The sequence below is a fragment of the Cebidichthys violaceus genome, unplaced genomic scaffold (genome assembly GCF_023349555.1).
Source record: "Cebidichthys violaceus isolate CVI_PGR_0920_01 unplaced genomic scaffold, fCebVio1.0.p SCAF_12, whole genome shotgun sequence".
Classification (NCBI taxonomy): Eukaryota; Metazoa; Chordata; class Actinopteri; order Perciformes; family Stichaeidae; genus Cebidichthys; species Cebidichthys violaceus.
The window spans coordinates 2,772,069-2,790,595 of record NW_027176285.1 but is presented as its reverse complement, the minus strand read 5'-3'; the positions used below and the strand labels follow the sequence as shown (position 1 = coordinate 2,790,595).

At 42.9% G+C, this 18,527-nt stretch overlaps 1 protein-coding gene across 6 annotated transcripts in view; it reads right to left on the bottom strand.

Annotated features, from left to right (window-relative positions):
• Nucleotides 1-18,527, bottom strand: part of ank1b (ankyrin 1, erythrocytic b) — a 67,232-nt gene that overhangs the window by 5,909 nt on the left and 42,796 nt on the right. For 4 of the 6 annotated variants that reach the window (XM_068705906.1, XM_068705907.1, XM_068705910.1 and 1 more), the window contains 19 exons: nt 18,349-18,447; nt 17,345-17,437; nt 17,073-17,145; nt 16,865-16,885; nt 15,351-15,474; nt 15,089-15,152; nt 14,623-14,735; nt 13,197-13,421; nt 12,524-12,678; nt 12,024-12,235; nt 10,114-10,318; nt 9,915-10,011; nt 9,538-9,766; nt 8,630-8,758; nt 7,015-7,134; nt 5,909-5,993; nt 4,631-4,705; nt 4,397-4,528; nt 3,937-4,095 (listed from right to left, as the gene is read on the bottom strand). In XM_068705906.1, the coding sequence (XP_068562007.1) occupies nt 3,937-4,095; nt 4,397-4,528; nt 4,631-4,705; nt 5,909-5,993; nt 7,015-7,134; nt 8,630-8,758; nt 9,538-9,766; nt 9,915-10,011; nt 10,114-10,318; nt 12,024-12,235; nt 12,524-12,678; nt 13,197-13,421; nt 14,623-14,735; nt 15,089-15,152; nt 15,351-15,474; nt 16,865-16,885; nt 17,073-17,145; nt 17,345-17,437; nt 18,349-18,447 (2,410 nt within the window). Of the gene's footprint in view, nt 1-3,170; nt 3,243-3,936; nt 4,096-4,396; nt 4,529-4,630; nt 4,706-5,908; nt 5,994-7,014; nt 7,135-8,629; nt 8,759-9,537; nt 9,767-9,914; nt 10,012-10,113; nt 10,319-12,023; nt 12,236-12,523; nt 12,679-13,196; nt 13,422-14,622; nt 14,736-15,088; nt 15,153-15,350; nt 15,475-16,864; nt 16,886-17,072; nt 17,146-17,344; nt 17,438-18,348; nt 18,448-18,527 lie in introns of all 6 variants that reach the window. The other 2 variants (XM_068705911.1, XM_068705908.1) reach the window with 2 other exon arrangements.

The window sequence follows — 18,527 nt, the reverse complement described above, 5'->3', positions numbered from 1 at the left end:
GGTGGACAGCGGGGGGGGATGAGTCAGATTTAGAATGAGAGTTAGAATGAGTTAGATGATACCGGGTTAGCCTTTCCCTTCACTCCTGCCATTTCAAAAAAAAACACACACACACACACACACACACACACACACACACACACACACACACACACACACACACACACACACACACACACACACACACACACACACACACACACACACACACACACACACACAGGTGTCAAAGGCACAGGATGTAGTGAACCACAAATAAACTCCACAGAGACTGTAATGACACGAGAAAAACAAACCAAAAACAGAGACAACACACTGCACATCACGCTACTTAATTTACCACTGTATACACACACACACATACACACACACGCACACACACACACACACACACACACACACACACACACACACACACACACACACACACACACACACACAAACACAATACTGCACTCCTATTAACATATAGATGAGGTCACCCACTTTTGGTTCAGGTGAGCCTCAAAACGTACAGAAATAATCAGACACACACACAAACCAATACACAAACACACCTCACAGCAACATACCTGCCGGCAGATAACGTTCAGACAATGTTAACAGCGAGTGCGTCATCAGACTTGGGCAAAACATAGTTTTTGAAAAATTTAATTTGATTTTAAAGTTTTAAAATTTCTGAAGTCATTGGCCGAAAACCTTCATAATATTCTTTAAGCATATCGTAATTCAAGTGGCCTAAGAGAAAACTAGACTTCTGCTCTGTTTTCAGGCATTAGACCAGACCAATCACAGGTCATTTCAGAGAAAGTGCGTTCTAATTGGCTGCCCTACAAATGCAGATGGCAAGCGTGTCCCTTTCTCGGCGAAAGCCTGATTCAACGGCTGAATATCCTGCAGGAAAAGTTGCTATTCAAGCAACGGTAACAACTTACTACATCGCAAAGCAACCCAAATCAGGAAGACAGACACATCAAAACGTCTGACAACATGGGCGAGGCGCTTCAGAGATGGAGAGAAAGTGTTGCTAATAGTTTAGCCTTCTTAGCAGAAAGCTACATTTTTAGCAACATTTCCTCTCATTCTCTTCAATAGCTTGGCCTTCGCATGAGCTCAGCGGTGACGGGCTAGGGTTAGCGGAAGGCTAACCTATTAGCAACATATTCTCTCCATCTCTGAAAGGCTTTGCCGATGTCGCAGCTGGCTAGAGTCCAAAATCACAGCATCATCTCAAAAGCTGGTGGCCTCAAGTTTGCAAAGAAAACAGGAGGGTGATTATTGTAGAGTTGATGCTAAATAGCAGCATTAGGATTTCAATCACGATGGGGATGATGTTTGAAATTAATGTCTAGTTCTAGAACAGGTTCCTGGATAAACTGCATGCATATGCTGGTGCAGAATAAGGGCTGTATTTTCAAATTCTGGTGACTTTAGTGATGAAATTTCTGTAAATCATTTTTTTTTAAAACATATTAAATAAGAGAAAAAAGATTGTAAATAGTAGACAGAGTCTCATTTATCGTGTAATAATTTACAGTTAGTAAGTTTGCCCATGAATGAAAGTCATGTCACAGCAACATTGTACATTGAACATTATGTACTATGCAGCTGACCATACAGTGTTAGCATTAAACAACACACCATCTATTTAACAGATAAAGAAAACAAATAACACATCTGTTGGTTAATATTGCATTAAAAACCAAGAAGACTGAAATACACCCAATTGAACAGAGAAAACATGTTTTACACTGCGAAGGAAACTTCATACATCGTAAGCATGCCATGCACATAAAGATGTCAGAATCAAAAACAGCAAACGGCAAACTTTATTCTGTTCAGGAAAACTCCAAACTCACAAGTCACGGTACAGACAAAAAACATCTGGAGTAGACCTGGGTCAAAATGTTATGATGTATTTTATGTAATTAGATAAAGTATTAAACTGAGACTACTTTCTCTTGCAAGGCAATTCAAACACTTCTTGTGTAAAAACAAGATATAATATCCATACATAACTAATAACTCCTCGCAAGAAGAACTTAACTGAAAGTGATTTTCTTGACTTCATTTGAGTGATAACAAATTCAGCTACTAATAACTAAAGCCCAGGTCTGAAAGACACTCGCACAAACGCACGCACAAACAGATACCGTGACAGCAAAGCGTGCGGCATGCACATGCACAAACTGTAGTACACACACAGAGCTGGATTGAGAGAGGAGGAGAGGGTCCCCGTCTGACTGAACGAGGGAGGAGCGCGGGAAATTAAGATGACAAGAGAAGGAGGAGGAGGAGGAGGCCCAGAGGTCAACATGAGGTCATATATGAGGTCAGAGGTCGGACAGGAAGAGCTGTGAGGAAGAAGAGCAGGAGAGGGGAGGAGGAAGAGGAGGAGGAGGAGGAGCTGGGCGACTGGGCCGCAGATATGATATGTCATAGGTTGAGAGACAGATGGAAAGAAGGACGGAGAGAGTCCTGAGCAAAAGACACAATTTTGAGACCGCTTGAACATGGCAGTGACATTACAGTGTCTGCTGTCAATCAAGCTTCGTCAGAAGTGAAATTCTGTTTTGTTCTCAGGGAAAGAGCAGAAATAGAGAGTGAAGGATAGAAACACGGTATGAAGGCCCAGAGCACACTATCATCTGTGTACTAGCACCACTTTTGAGTAGTGCATCCATCCCAGACACACGTGTATGCACACACACACACACACACACACACACACACACACACACACACACACACACACACACACACACACACACGTAATCGAAACAATCTCAAACATATTTAATTGATCTTCAGAAATTACCCATGTGTTAAGTGTTGGCTCGTTCGGCCTTAAGTCAATGTATCTTCTAAAATAAAAAAAGCAAAAGGGAGTTATCCTCGTTTCTCATATTAAGTAGGAAGAATAAGTACCGTCATGTTCAGGGCTCAAGTATGAGGTGTGAAAAACTGAAAATAAATGAGTCGTGCCCCCAGTGAGGAGATGCTCAGAGGCGGTGTTAGTGCATGCTGCAAAAGGCCGGGTTCATGGTGGGAGGATGACACCATTGCTCAGACCTCAAAAACCATCATCTGAGATTCATTATCAGTCATAATCATCATCATGTACATGTCATGAGCAGACCACCATGCAGCCCGAGTTCCCTTCAACTTACCCCTTCTGAAAAACGGGGGTCTAATAACTCGTGGCTTGTGCACTAGGCGCGCTGACCTTTTGTCCGTGACCTCTTGTGGAACAACAGAAACAAGGTAAAATGGCTGTTACCCAGACTCAAGGGAAGCAGAGGGGGGGGGGGGGGGGGTTCAGAGGTGGAAAGTAAATGAGAACAAAAGCTCACCTTACTGAGCTGAATCATTTTGTCTCTGATTTTTAGTCGTGCTGACTATGACTGATACATTTGTTTACAGAGAAAGGCATCTAATTAAATAAATCCTGGAGGCATAATGGTGAACTAAGGGTAGAATCACAGTGATTTTCAGTGAATATTCTTGTAATATTCAATATTTGTTTTAACTCTCTTTGAATTACTGAATTTCTATACCCTATACATACAGTATATATACCTGCAAATATTACCAAATACTCAAAATACTGTACTTGGCAATTGAAGTAACTGAGCCTCTGATTAACTTTCCTTCCAAATTCCGCTTAAGCAGGAAATTCTTTTAAACTTTCCATTTCTGATCGTTACGGATCATCATGGGACAATCAAACGACATAAGTCTCCTCAATATCTATTTCACCCTCAAAACATTACCAACAGTAAATATGTTTTCTTACATCTTGAAAGGGGAATAATGTCTTTTCTTAAAACAAATGGATCCATATTGGGGGGGGGGGGGGGGGGTAATTCGCTGGTACACTGGTTTGAATATTGACATGTCTTGTGTGTGAATGTTTGACGCGTTTGTGCGTCTTACCATTGAGGACACTGGGGGACAGCAGGGTGGAGTCGCGGTCACCGAGTCGACAGGCGCCCTCCTCTAAAGAACCGGGGGCCGGCTGCGGAGCCTGACCCTCCAGAGACGTTACGATGTCTGCACGATCGATGTTCTTCAGAGCGGTGTACAGGCTCTCCACTGAGAGGGGAACACGTGGAGGGAGGGAGGGGGGGGGGGCAGATAACAAAGAGACCAACATGGGAACATTTGCATGAGGACAGGAAAGTCAAGAAAGATTGTAAGCCAGAGAGCATTATTCTTCTTCTAGACAGCCAGAGTAAAAAAAAATTATGTAATATTTACTTTTGCTTCATATAAAACAATCCAGCAGCAATCAACATCAGTGACTTACAGCGGTTTGCATGTACTGATGTTGAAGTGGCTAACAGTAGCTATCAGCGGCTAACGTCTAAGAGACACGCAGTAGTGTCGGACTCACTCTTGGCCCTTTTGCCTTCTCTGCCGGCCCACAGGTTGAGCAGGGCAGAGCTTTGGTCCAGCAGGGAGTTCGGATTCTCAACGCGAATCCTGTTGATGTCGTCCACGCCAAACTGAAGCTCACGCGCCAACTCTGACGAACGGACAGGTTCAAGTGGACGGGGAGATCAGCACAAAGACAGGCGGATACGGTAGATATGTGTGAGAAGCTCCTTTGATCTTTTATGCGACTGACCTGCCCAGCTCAAACCGAGCTGTTCAGATATGATGTTGATCTTGATCTCGGTCCTCTCCATGGCGTTCACTGTGGCTAGAATGAAGGGGGGGGGGGGAAAAAGAGCCACATTAGAAAGTCGCTGCCATGCCAACACGACAAATAAGTGTACATTTACTGAATTTAGGAGATTGTATCCCTGACACTAATTGAAATAAATAAATAGAGTTTGTCCAAGTCACAATTTATTTGGAAAGTCCAGCTGATATTTAAGTGATAATATTTCATCCTCTTAGTAGACAGATAATATTAACTTTGGACAATCCAAATGTGTTGTTGGCAAATACTCAAATACTTTCAGACAGCTGCTATTAGATTTTTTTTTTTCTTCCATTTTGGTTTCAATAAATCTTCTTTGTCCTAAAAGACTTGACACTGACTTGAGTCGCTATCATAATTTTGAATAGCAATACTTACCTTGACAAAGCATTGCTCTGTTGAAGGAAATATGCAATACCCACAACATTGTTTTCTCTTCCAAATAACCTTCAGGGTTAACACACCATGTGGGCTGGGGAGGTTAGAATTTGGGGTTCATTCAGGTGCTAGTCCCACCAATCAAAGTAGCATTCAGTAACTATTACAGAGGGACTGAGGTGCAATGTAGCAGCGCTGTGTGATAGACAGAAAAGGCCTTTCCTCTTCAACCCAGTGCCGACAGCGACGTTTAAACCAACCAGAGCGGCCATCTTGACTCTGTTCATTTACCACAGGCCAATCGATATGAGGGCTCCTCTGTCTAGCTCCACTGCGAGGTCCTTGCCCATTCCCAGTACTAAGCTACAGTGCTAATGCTAGCAGTATCTGCCGCCATGCCATTGGAAATCGCAGTGGAGACACTAGCGCCATGCAGACTAATCACAGAAGTCATTCAACCGTTGTCGTTGGACACTCAACACATTTAGAAAAAGGCTATTTGCCATGTGCCACGGTGCCATTTTGGGTCGTGTTGTGGGGGGGGGACAGCTGCTCATCTTTTGGTCGCACATTCAGTATGAATTTCTCTAACTGCACTGCAAAGAACTCTGGGGCATACTGTAGAGCAATGCATTGCATCCAAGCCTCGGTCTTTGGCCATGCGTGCACGCGAGACAGATGGGGGAGAGGGGGGGGGGGGATAGAGAGGGCAGAGTGGGAAGCAAAGGGTTGTGGGTAAAGGGGGGCGGTGCAACATTCAGTGCCCGTCTCCACTGTTTATGAATCTGGAGAGGGCTGAAGGTCGGGCAGAGGAGGACTCACCCACACCAGGCTCGTTCAGTGCACTGTAGCGTTCCCTCAGGGCGAGGGGGGTTAAGGTTCGCCTGCGCTCCTCACTTCCAACAACCTTAAAAGTAAATGGAAAAAAAATAAAAAATTAGAATTAAATTATACTTATTGTCTCAAATGACATTAATGTAGCACTTTTTTTTTGCCTTTTAACCCCCACTGTGTAGCCCGCAGGACATTAGCGCTACAGAAGGCTTTGGCGGCCTGCTGCTAAAGTGAACAGTAACATGAATATGAGCATTTGATAGCATGGATGCCCTGTTGTAACAATAATCCAGGTTTATTGCACAGCGGTACACAAGTGAAATCTTTAGTCCAAGAGCTTAATACATCTTTGGGAACTAAATGTCATTTAAATGACCGCCTCAATAAGGGAGGGTGTTAAATGGGCTGAGCAGTGCTGCATACTGTTTCGCTATCTATTTCTCTTGGCAGAATTTGAATTGCATGCATACCGGTACATGTTGAATGACTGGAAATTGACTTCAACAAAAAAAACAAAAACATTCTTCCAGTTTATTTGAAATCATAGATGCATAAATGGTGAATGGACTTCTTCCATTAATATTGCACCTTTCTAGTCTTCTGACCGCTCAAAGCACTTTACAACATTCACCCATTCACACACTCACACACACACACACACACACACACACACACACACACACACACACACACACACACACACACACACACACACACACACACACACACACACACACACACACACACTTCTACACTGAAAACACAGCCTTCACTGATGCACGTCCTCCGATTTGTGGGGCGACCCGCTCTTGGACAGAGCCACAAATGGTAAAAGGAGTTTCTCCATACAGTGTGGTCTTACTGTCCTCTAGCCAAGTAATGGCTGACTCAATCCCACCTCAGACATCACACAAGGAAGACATAGTAACTATAATGTTATACTGTATGGAAAAACTTCAGAAAAACTGACTTCTTAACCGGAGAATGTCACAAAGCGACATCTGTCTCATCAAGCGGATGAACTTCTAGGGAAATTCAAAAACAAAAGTTTCTGTACGTTTGCTTCTGGGGAGGTGTTCGCCACAAGTCCTTACCTTGACACAGGGCGGCATGGCTATGTTTAGGTTACACAGTACGTGCTGTGTGTCCTCGTACTTGGTGCACTTCCGCAGGAAGGACAAAAACCCGGCGGCATCCTTGTTACTATCTCTGACCTGACAGAGAGAAATGGCAGGCCGAGAGGCGAAGAGGAAGAAAAAGAGAAGAAAGAAGGAGAATGCGGAGAGAGAAAATGGAGGGAAAAAAAAGGCAAACCCAGAGAGAGAAGAGAGATGAGTGAACATAAGGAGTAAGCAAAGAGAGATGGAGCAAGAAAGAGTAAAGATAGGAGGCAGAGCACGTAGGAAAAGAAGAGAATGATAGAGAGCAAGGGAGAGGAGGAGGAAGAAAAAAACAGATCAGAACGGGTATTAGAGCCCTCCACGATGTCTGGAGCATGTGGCGCAGTAACATGGGACGAGAAGCAGGGGGAAACAGGGATGGAAGCAGTCCACAGGCAGGCGAGAGGGAGAGATTTACCTGCACATTTTACCTGGACGTCTGTCAGACCAGACAGTTACAGAGTGACCGTGAGAGAGAGAAAGAGAGACAGTGAGACAGACACGTACAGACAGGCAAGGCCGCAAGAAAGGAAGGCAGGCAGAGAAAGTGAGGGAGTCACAGGACATGCAAACAATTACCCAAGAGAGTCGACAGGTAGATAGATAGGTAAGTTGTTCGTTCGCTTGGCTACACCATAATGAGAAGATATTTATCAAAGGAGTCATCTAGCTGATACTGTGTGTCGGACACACGCGTACGTAAAGACACTGACAGACAAGTAGATGGACTGTCAAATAAAATGAACAAACACGATAAAGTATTACATGGATATGATAACATGTGTGAAAAGACAGACATGAAAAAGCACACACAGTATGAAAACTGTGCAAGAGAGGGGGGGGGTTTAAACAACATCAATAAAATGCAGAAGGTAAAAAAAAAAAAAAGACAAAACGTTTTTTAAAAGAAGGACTACTTTTACAGCGATGCATCTGTAACCAAAGGGACACACATTAAAAAGCAGTGTTCCAAAATTTTATTTTTTATTTTATTATTATATTAGGGAGGTTTTTGTTATTACATATTCAATTAAAATAGAAAAAGAACCACAAAAACCAAAAGGGACACAATGTTCGACAATTCGACATCCACGAAGAAGAACGGACTGACGGACAGACATACACAGTTCAAGAAATGTTTCAATATGTTAAAAATCATCAATAATAATAATATCTTCATAGGGTATGTATGTGAAGTTCGTATGTTATCTTAACCTTACGATTAGACTTGAAGGTTTAGTAAAAATGATTCTGACTTCACCGTTCTTCAGGTGTGTTGTAGCGAGTACACCGGCCTGTTATCTAAACCTTTTGTCAGAGACTGCCCGATAGTAACGACAGTGAAAAGCACATAAAAAAAAAACACCGTATGAACAGGTTGTTTGGGTGGGTGATCAGCATGGTGGGTGATCAGGAGGGACACTGACTAACTGGACTGGGAGGATCCTTGACACACTGAATCCAACAAAACCACAGTACTGTATGAATATGTAGCGAGTGAGAGAAAAAGAAAAAGCAGGCTGTGTGAACAAGTGAGGTAGAGACAGACCTTGACAGAGACAGGCAGCCGGTTGTCTCTGAAGGCCTGGAAGCTGAAGCTGCGAGGCTGCTGGGTGGCCTTCCTGACGGGCACGAGGTTCCCAGAACACTCGAGGTGCAGCGGCATGCCCTCCATCAGCTGTGGAAAGTGTCACAAAATGTCAGGGGTCAAAAGGTCAGAGGTGAACTGATTAGTCGATTAATCGATGAGTTCGACCGACAGAAAAATGATTAGCAACTATTTTGTTAATCACCTCGGTCGTTTTTTCAAGCAGAAATACTGAATCAATTCCAATATTCTCGGATTCCAGCCTCTCAAATGAGAGAACTTCCTGCTTTTCTTTGTCATATAGCATTGTAATCTAAATATCTTTGGGATATTTGGACATCTGTTCGTCTCTGTGAACTTGTGAGTGCCATTTTAGCCATTTCTTAGAAGCGAGATTATCGATTAAGTCGCAGCCCAAGACAAGATAAATCAAATCAGTAATGGAGTCTGAGACAGATTTGACCCCAGTGACACAGCCAGAATGTGGACTGATATCATACAACACAAACTCCTACTCCTCTGTACTGAAGAAAAGGATCTACTTGTAGGATCACGCCTCCCAAGATGAGCTTTTGGGAGTAATGCGGTTAGCTAGCGGTCTTTCTTTTCATCATGCAAAGACAAATAACCGCTTCTTTCGAGTGGCCGTTGGTGCTGTGAAATACTGAAATGAGTATGAATAAATTAGGGGATGTGTATTAACTATTAACTATGACTTAGCCATGATTGAGTTCAAATTGTATAAATAAATCGCGCCGATTGTCACGCTACAGGAAGTATGTGTGAGGTCGCCACAACGGCTGCTAGCTTTGTGCAACACCTTGTCCTTCCTGCACCTCGGCAACATTTTGCATCGCCACTGTGCTGACCTCTATGTCTCGACTGCGGGCCACTTCGGTGAAGTTTTCATGCAGCTCCAGTGTTTTGTCCATCTTGTCATCTGTCATGCAGTAACAACGCAAGCGTCCCTCCCGCGCTTCATTCATCTTAGCAAAAATAACAAACTTGGCCATGTATGGAACGGCCATCAGCTCCCGGTACAGCAGATTGGCAAAGGTCACTGCCTCTGCCGTGCGTGGGCAGTCTGCCAGCCAGAATCTGGATGAGGTAGGAGAGGAGAAATGAGAACCGTGCAAGAGAGCAGGACACACACACACACACACACACACACACACACACACACACACACACACACACACACACACACCGGTGACGCGTTTGCCTCGACTGCTGCTGAGGCGCTCACCTTGCAGAAACGTTGGTGGTGAAGTTGGCACAGCTGTGGGCGTACATTAGCTTGGTGGTTCCAGTGATGTCCTCCCACTGAGCTGGTGCTGTGCCGCCTGAGACAAAACAAAACCCCCCCACTGTGTCATTCACGATGCCTACATTCACGCTTTTTTTTTTTTTTTTTTTTTTGGTGCAAAATTGAAGTTGAATCCTACCGATGACACTGCAGAGGAGGCGCAAGCTGGTGGTGTCGCCCTCCCCGGCATCCCGAGCACTCTCCCGCCACGATGGCGGCAAAGGGATGCGCAACCCGATTGGGCGGTGAAATTTGCGCCGGCGTGGCTCGATGGTGACCACTGGGCTGAAGGTCGCCTGGTTACCGAGATGCCGAGTCAGCATTTCATCAGGGATCGGCTGCGCCTGCGGAAGGAAACGGCGGGGGGGGGGGGGGGGTAAAAGCTTATTAAAAAGCAGGGTGCCAAAAAAAAAAAAAAAAAAGACAAGTTTAAAGGATATGGAGTCGAAGAAGGCTGGGTGCATAAAGAAAGATAAACTCAAGCACAAACACAATATATAAGTGATCCAAACGGATAGTAAATAAGAAATAAGAGGAGTATACTAAACAAAAACATACAGAGCAACACATAGTGCAATAGACTGAAAACATCAAACTCACAGCCATACTCACACATGCAACCAATTCATATTTCACACCTGACCCAACTCAGATCAGTGCATCAGCTCGGTCAGTGTGGCTCACAACTTAAATCAGGCAACTGAGGAGTGATGAATGGCTGGATAAAAAGGAAAACATAAACAGAGCAGCATAAGGCAAAGCAAAACTCAGACCCATGCAGTTTCCTTAAATAACATCAGTGCTGTGACAAGTCAGACAACGTAAACAATGCACGCCGAAGTGGCCGAAAGAACTGAAACGTAGAACCCATAATCCGCCATAATCTCTCTGTCACGAAGAACAAAACCGAGCGGAGGTGTTGGGTGAAAAGAGACAGTCAGCGTGAGTTTTTGCCAAGTTCCCGTGTGTGTGTGTGTGTGTGTGTGTGTGTGTGTGTGTGTGTGTGTGTGTGTGTGTGTGTGTGTGTGTCTGCGGAGGTCTGGATGAGTGACAGTCCGCCACACATTTGCCAAAAAAAAGCTCCTTGTTTGTCAGGACAGACACCACATGTTGCAAATGCTAATTTAGAAACGGTGCAGTATGATAGGATTAGTTCTGGGCAAATGTGTTCAGGTCATTGTAGTACTTTAAAAGGTCCTGGAAACCTTTTTTTTTTTTCAATTGCTCTTTAATATTTAAAAACGTTGGTTGTTGCTGATGTAGTCATGAATATTAAATGTCACAGAGAACCTAGATACAAGCTGGACTTAACAGGTAGAGGTTAATGTTTCCCATCATAAAGGATTATACCAGTGTTTTTGAACAGTTTAGCCATTTACTACAACCGTGCATATTTTTCCAGAGCTGCTAAAGTTTCTAAGGCATATCATAGTGCTTTTGATTTTTTTTTATATTTTCCTCATATCTTCATGAGGTAGCTGTTGGTTTAAGTTCAGTTTCAGCAAAAGCAAATTTAGCGTTCTCCATGACGAATTAGCTCAAGCAAATACATGCTGTCACTAAATCAACAGGAACTAATGACTTCACCAAATGACAGGAACATGGATTCGCTGCTTGTCATAGATGCAACAACTGATACGACAATTCATGACCTTCATGACCTTCAAACGCTGCGATTCTGCAATCTCAAAGACCGCTAGAACTACTCGTAGTTATGCTTGTCATTTGTTTAACACACAGAACGTCAACTTCAGGATATAAAGTGTATGAAATCTCAACTCCAAGAGACTGAATGCAGGACAAACTGAAACGTCGCAGTTGGCACAGACGATTGAGTCACAGACTGAGAGTCATCTGTTTCCTAATTCAAACATCTGTCTTCAGTCATTTCTGAAAAAAAGCACCAGACTTTCTCTGTTGTACAAGCAAAATAACAAAGAATAAAGCGATAAGGAAAGGGTGTAAAGGATCTGCCATGTCGTGTCTGCAACTCCCTCTCCTCTTCCTCACTCCCGCTCAGACATAACGCTCTCCGTTTCCTCTCCTCACCTGCAGCCCCAGCCTCACTCTCTTGGTGACGGCCGTCTCAGGGAAGATGGCCTCGACGTGGGGCACCAGCTTACTGGTCAAGCGGCCGCCCTCGGGACCGATCAGGTCGCTCTCCTGCTGAACGCGGGAGACCACAGCGAAGTAGAGGGGGAAGTCGGTGGAGATGATCCGACGGATTCTCTTCTTCTCCAGCTCGTCATGACTCTCCAAATCTACACGAGGGAAGGAGGGAAGGAGGGAAGACAGGGAAGGAAAAGGTCAGAAACAGCATAAATAGATACAGAGGGAACAATAAAGAGAGGAGGGTAAATATTATAATGCATGTTAAACATGTTGAAGTGAGAAAAAGTGCACCTGAGTATCGTTGCTTTGACAACATTCCAATGAAAAAGTATCCCCTCACTGTATCCTTGTTCCAGTGTCATACATCAAGATTAAGACTGACTTATCTGCAACTGTGCAAGGTGTTAAGGTAAGCCGTTCATTCCCATCACACTGACCTTCATCCATGCCATTCAGAATAGTTTCCAGCACTTCGTCACCATAGCGATTGCGATGTTCCTTCCAGACTGAGCCATTTTCGCTGCGGAGGACCACAAGCTCTCGGTCCCCTCGTCCAAGCGAGGCAAAGTGAGGGATTTCTACTATTACCGGCCTGTGAAGGAACAAAACACAAAAAAAGAGCATAATGTCTGGTTTTGATTCAGGTTTCAGGCCTTCAACAAAAAAAAAAAAATGACAAAATTGGGTTTGTGATAAAAAAAAAGTATATATTTTGTCACTTTATTAATCCACAATATCCAATTTTGTTCTGTTCCAATATAGTTTCTAGGATTATACCATAATTTACAGCATTGCCCTGAGATACAGACCTATTCATGTCCAATAGGTGGCACTATAATCATCAGCTTGCAATTTATTTTCAAGTCATTCTTACTACTACATTCTTGCTAATTCATTTTACTATAGATTCATGAAAAGGAAAATGTCAGGAAAGTAGTAATCAAAAGTTGTGCAAAATAAAATAAATATTAAAAGGAATAATGAAAGGAATGTCATTCCTTTCATTCAATTACTACAAAAAGATAATATGAGCAAATATAAATGCATTTTTTTTGAGGGCCATAAAGCTGGCCAAATAGAGTAAATATAACAGGTACAAAGTTGACTCACCCAAGGAACTGCATGCTCGATGGCCCCAGGGAGATGATTCGGCTCGCGAGCCCCTCCCCCTCCACCAGCGGAGGAGGTGTGGTCAGTTTTTGAGGTTTGACCAGGCGGCAGGTGATGCGTGTCGGCGCAGTGCAGGTCCGAGGAGGAATGATAACTCGCAGGCCGTGGTGTCTGCTGCCTCGCATGGAGCCTCCTCGAGCATCCACCATGAAGCTCACCAGGAAGCTGAGAGTCAAACAGTGGAATGATAATCAAATGAAAAGGGTTCGGATGACCAGTTTAACCACCTTTAAACTTTATGTCATCATAATGAAGATGTATTTCGCATTAAATAATATAAAATGTAGCAATCAATACTGGTCTTTCCTCAGGGAAATTATTGCACAGAATGAGACAGAAATTCTTTTGTGGTCTGGAATTGATCCGGTCTCTGTTGGAGTCTTTCATAAAGGAAACACCAATTCACTATGTGGTGCTCTTTTCATTTGACTGTCTTAAGGCAGGCTATCTGGAGTGGCCACTAAGTGCAGCACGAATGATATAAAGACACTTTAAAAGGGCCCAATACTGTTCGATCTCACATCAGACAGGCAGCTGCATACAGAGGTGTGTGTGTGTGTGTGTGTGTGTAGCAGGGTGACTTCCATCTCAGGAGTTCATCTTTTCTTACTCCCTTTAACTAACTTTCTATTCTGCTTTTTATATGCTGACTCATTGTGCCGTGCATGAATTATGACTAAGCATACTTAACAAACTAATGTTAAGAATTTGTTGGAAATTCCTTAATTACACGTGTTTTGTGCAATGACGATATAAATAGCGTGCAAACACAGTGACAGTTGAAATAGTTTATGATCATCTATGTATTGTCCAGTTCACAGTACAAATTCTAGCCTCAATTTAACGGCACTAGATGTGTAACTACGTTGGCATTTGCCAGCACTGTAGGAGGTGTGGTGGTGGGTGGAGAATCCGTGGTTCACACTTGGCACTCATTGATTGTTTTGGTATCATGGATGTCACGACATCAACAGTGATCTGTGTCCATAGAAGACGAAGGAGGACTCTGCAAAGTGCAGCATTCTCAGCTGTGAGTTTGTGAATATGCTTCCTCCCTTTAGAAATCGGTGGTTTGTCACTTCTAACATTACGATTATTTAATCAAAACATGTCAAGATTGCCTAGCGCCCAAATGAGACTCTCACATACTATACATGTGAGTCTAAATTCAGAGTAGTCTTTGACTGGTTTTCACATATTTTACCATGTATTAAATTTGTACTGCATTCTGTACTTTAAAAAACACAAAAAAAATTGCAATATTGGTAATTGAGTCTGCTAAAATCCCTCGTTTATGATGAGTCTGACAAGCAGCATCAATCAATAATTTCGTATTACATAATATGAGGATTAACATGCAGCTGACCCGGTGTGAATAGGGCTGGCCACGGGGCTGACGTTGTCTGAAGTCTCTGTAGCCGGGCTGCTCGGGATAAGAGAGTCTTCATCATACTCCTTCGGCAGGGGGATGGGGGTGTGCTGAGGTCAGGGAGGGGGGGGGGCAGGCGATAAAAAATTGAGAAGCATTTAAATAACCATGACTGAAAAGATTAAGGCAGAGAAAAGCTGGAGGGAACGACAGAGAAAAGATAGGCAGAGAAAAGGAGAGAGAGGAGGAGGTGATAAAAAAAATTACAGCAATGAGAAAAAAGAGAGGAAACCAGAAAAAGAGGAGAGAATCTCACAGAAGAGACGGAAACTAAAAGTAGAGATGAAAATAAACGTCACAATACTTTTTAACTTTCACAAATTAATAACCGTCTTCAGTGGGATGAAGAAACAAATGCTGACAAAATGCAATGCATCCTGGGAACATAAAGGGCTAAGCCTACCTGATCCAGCAGTACAGTCTCTGGGGACACGCAAGGGATCCTGGGAATAGCAGGAGAATACGGCCTGTAGGAGAGGAGGTGAGAGTTATGTAAGGCAAGAAACAGCTGACTATTATCCTGCAATAAAGATCATTTGGTCTCATTCTTCTCACAATTTAGAACAGAGATACTGTAAATGAACTACGCCAGCCACTCGATGACTCACTCAATCCCATTTTACAGCATGTGTTACATTAGGTATTCTTGAACATGAATGACTTACGTGGTACCCATGCCACCCTCAAAGTCTCTAAGGGTTTTCTTTGGAGAGAGGAAGTCATCGTCCTGGTCCTTGAAGTCATCAAGCTTCAAATAGCGTCCTCCATCCATCCCGAGCAACTCGTCTCCTGTGGGCAAAATAAAAAAAAAAAAAAGGTAAGAAAGGCGGAGGATGAAAGAGGAAACGACAAAAACTGGCAAAGGACGGGTTGCACATAAAGAAATAAGAGAAAAAAGGACGAGACCGGGGGAAACATGACGCTGAGTCAGCTCTCAACTTCTTCCACTCAGTCATACAAATTCTTAAATCGAGTAAGAAATCTGCCAATGGAATTCCCCATTTTGACTTTTTTAAAAAACATTTCAATGAGTGACAGTTTCTTGAACTGTGGTTGGCCTCTCTGAATCAAAATAATGTCACTTGATTTGACTCTCAATTGACGTAAGTAGTCGCGGTGGTAGCAGTAGTTAACGCCACCATCCTTCCCATCCCTTCACCTCCATGAGAACCACAGAAAAAAAAAAAAAAAAAGGCCACAAAGCAATCTCAAATATTTTAGTCTGAGCAATGGAGTTAAACCGACAACAACCAGAGCAAATGGAAACTAAAGGAGTGAAAGAAGAGGACTGGAAAGACATTTTGAACACAGCTTAAGACACTGCATGGACGGCAAACTGCAAGGCACCTGGTGACAGCGTTTTTAGTGAGCATGCCCATTAAAGATGAAATCACATGTGGTGATGGTTGTTTCTGTGTAGGAGAAAATACCTCAATTATTAAGGAGGAATGATATTGAAATAATAACCGTAACAACAACAATATTAAACGATAAACCACGTCACGAGACAGAGTTGTTCACAGACATTTAAACATTCATTAGTACAAGCTGTACAGGTAAACACAAAAAAATGTTAAAGAAGAAAAAGCAACACGATTAAACGGCAACAAGAGCGAAAAAAGTTGTGTGAAAAAATGCGTCAAAAATGTGTTGGAAAAATGACACTGAACTGATTTCATTCTGAATTTCTTCAAAACAGAAAGACGACTGCATGAGCAGCGACTGTGCGTGTGGAGCGTCACAGCTTGGGGACAGCATGTGTGTAATTTAGCTTGTTGATCAATTAGCCCGTAAAAGGCAGGAGCACTCGTTTTCATAATGGCTCGATTGGAAGGGAGCCGCTCGTCTTTTAAATGCAGAAGGTACCGGAGTTCCGTCAATGATGAGTCCACGAACAGATGTGCACTGGACGCTGGTAAAAAAAGGAAAATGTCGTGACTACATGCTGATGAAAAACTGACACATTTTTTAAAAATAAATCTCTGAGCGAGAGGGAGAGGGGATAAAGATAGAGAAGATAAAGATAGAGAAGAGCAAACAGAGCTGGAGTTGAGAGCAGAGTCAGAGAAACTGATTAAAAAGACAATTAGTGACGCACAGAGAAAATGAAAATTACAATGAAGGCACAAGTTCACGAGCCACCGGACCGGACAAGCCAGAGATACAGACACAATCCTACCTAAAGTTAGCTGGGCAACCCCTACAAAACACGGAAAAAAGGGTGTTATAAACAGCCATACACATATTTAAATTCATGGTGGTACTTTGATGTGTCAGTGTACCTCCCATACAGTCTTCTTCTACCAAAAAAAAAAAAAGCGAATCAGGGCTGAAAATTAAATATCAAAGCTGTACAGCTGATAACATAATGAAATGGGATAGCCTACCTTCATCCTCCGAAACATCCAAAATCTCATCTACTGTCTCAGGGAAACTCATCCGATGCTTCTCTGTAGTGATCTGTGTAGAGCAGAAGGAGGATGCAAGAGAGACCATAAGAATAAATGGAAAATGCTGAATTATTTTGCAAGCAGGTGAGGGAGCTGAACCCGATCAAGACAGGACAATCATTCGATTGAACATCTGAGTCACGGCGTGTCAAGGCTACTTCTTTGCGTTCTGGTGTAACCATGTGAACCATGCATGATGTGTTGCTCACCGCGGAGACAGACTCCTCGGTAACCAGTTTGAGCACATCAATGACAGAGATGTAACCCAGACGCTTAGCAATACCCAGGGGAGACGTCCCATTCTGCACAGAGAACGATGAGAAACATAAAGCACAGAATTTCCATCAATTTTTAACTGAAGCATTTCAGTCTCATTTTCACAACATCTGTTATTTTGCGTAAATAAGTTCATAATGTGATAAACCTCTTAGTTGTTTAACATTAAATCAAAATGCAAAAAAATGGTGTACATAAATAGTTTATTTAGAGTTTATTAACATTCCTTTAGAAGAAATACTGTCTACACATAAAGTCATTGCCAACCTACAGATTGCAAAAAACTACACATCTAGTACCTTATTAATTACGTGGGTCATATAAGATGAAAAAAGAAAATACAAAACACAGGTTATAATTATTGTTATTACAGCTATGGTACGGTGACTGCTTTCAATGTGGAGTTAGAAATATGCAAGTCAAAAAATGTGTAATATCAACAGGGGAAAATAATACAAAATTGCACAAATATAAAACAGTATCATCTGCATAAAGGGATGATCAATGGTGACTGGAGAGGGGGAACTCATATGCATCCCATAATAGAACCTCCCTGAGCGGTTCATACCGTTTACAATCACCACTGAGGGTTGAGGCATCTTAATCATAGACAAAAACAAAATCCTATTGGCCCCACCATAGGCGATGCACTTGAAGGCAGTATTACAGTAGAGGGATATTTCAGTCCAGTATATTGACTTCCTCCCTTAAGAATGTGATGCGGTCAACATTGTCTTATTGGTTTTAATAAATGATATCTGTCAAGCCATTTGAATCATGTTGTATATCAGGTGTACGGCATGCCTTCAAACAGTCATTTACTTATTTGTTTTTCACGCTCTCTATAGAAAAGCATGTTTGCCCAGAGAAATCGGGGGAATGACGAGTGCTGAGAGGAAGATTATAACAGGAGAAGGTATTCCTAAAGGGGTCTCACCGTAGTAATCTCATTGGGCGGGGCTCCGTGCTTCAACAGCAGGGTGACGATATCGGTGTGGCCCTGCTGAGCTGCCTGGTGCAGAGGGGTGTAGCCCAACTGGAGAATTCAAGAGGAAGCAAGGTCAGACAAAATAATAATAATAAACATACTTATATTATGATACGGGTGAGACAGAA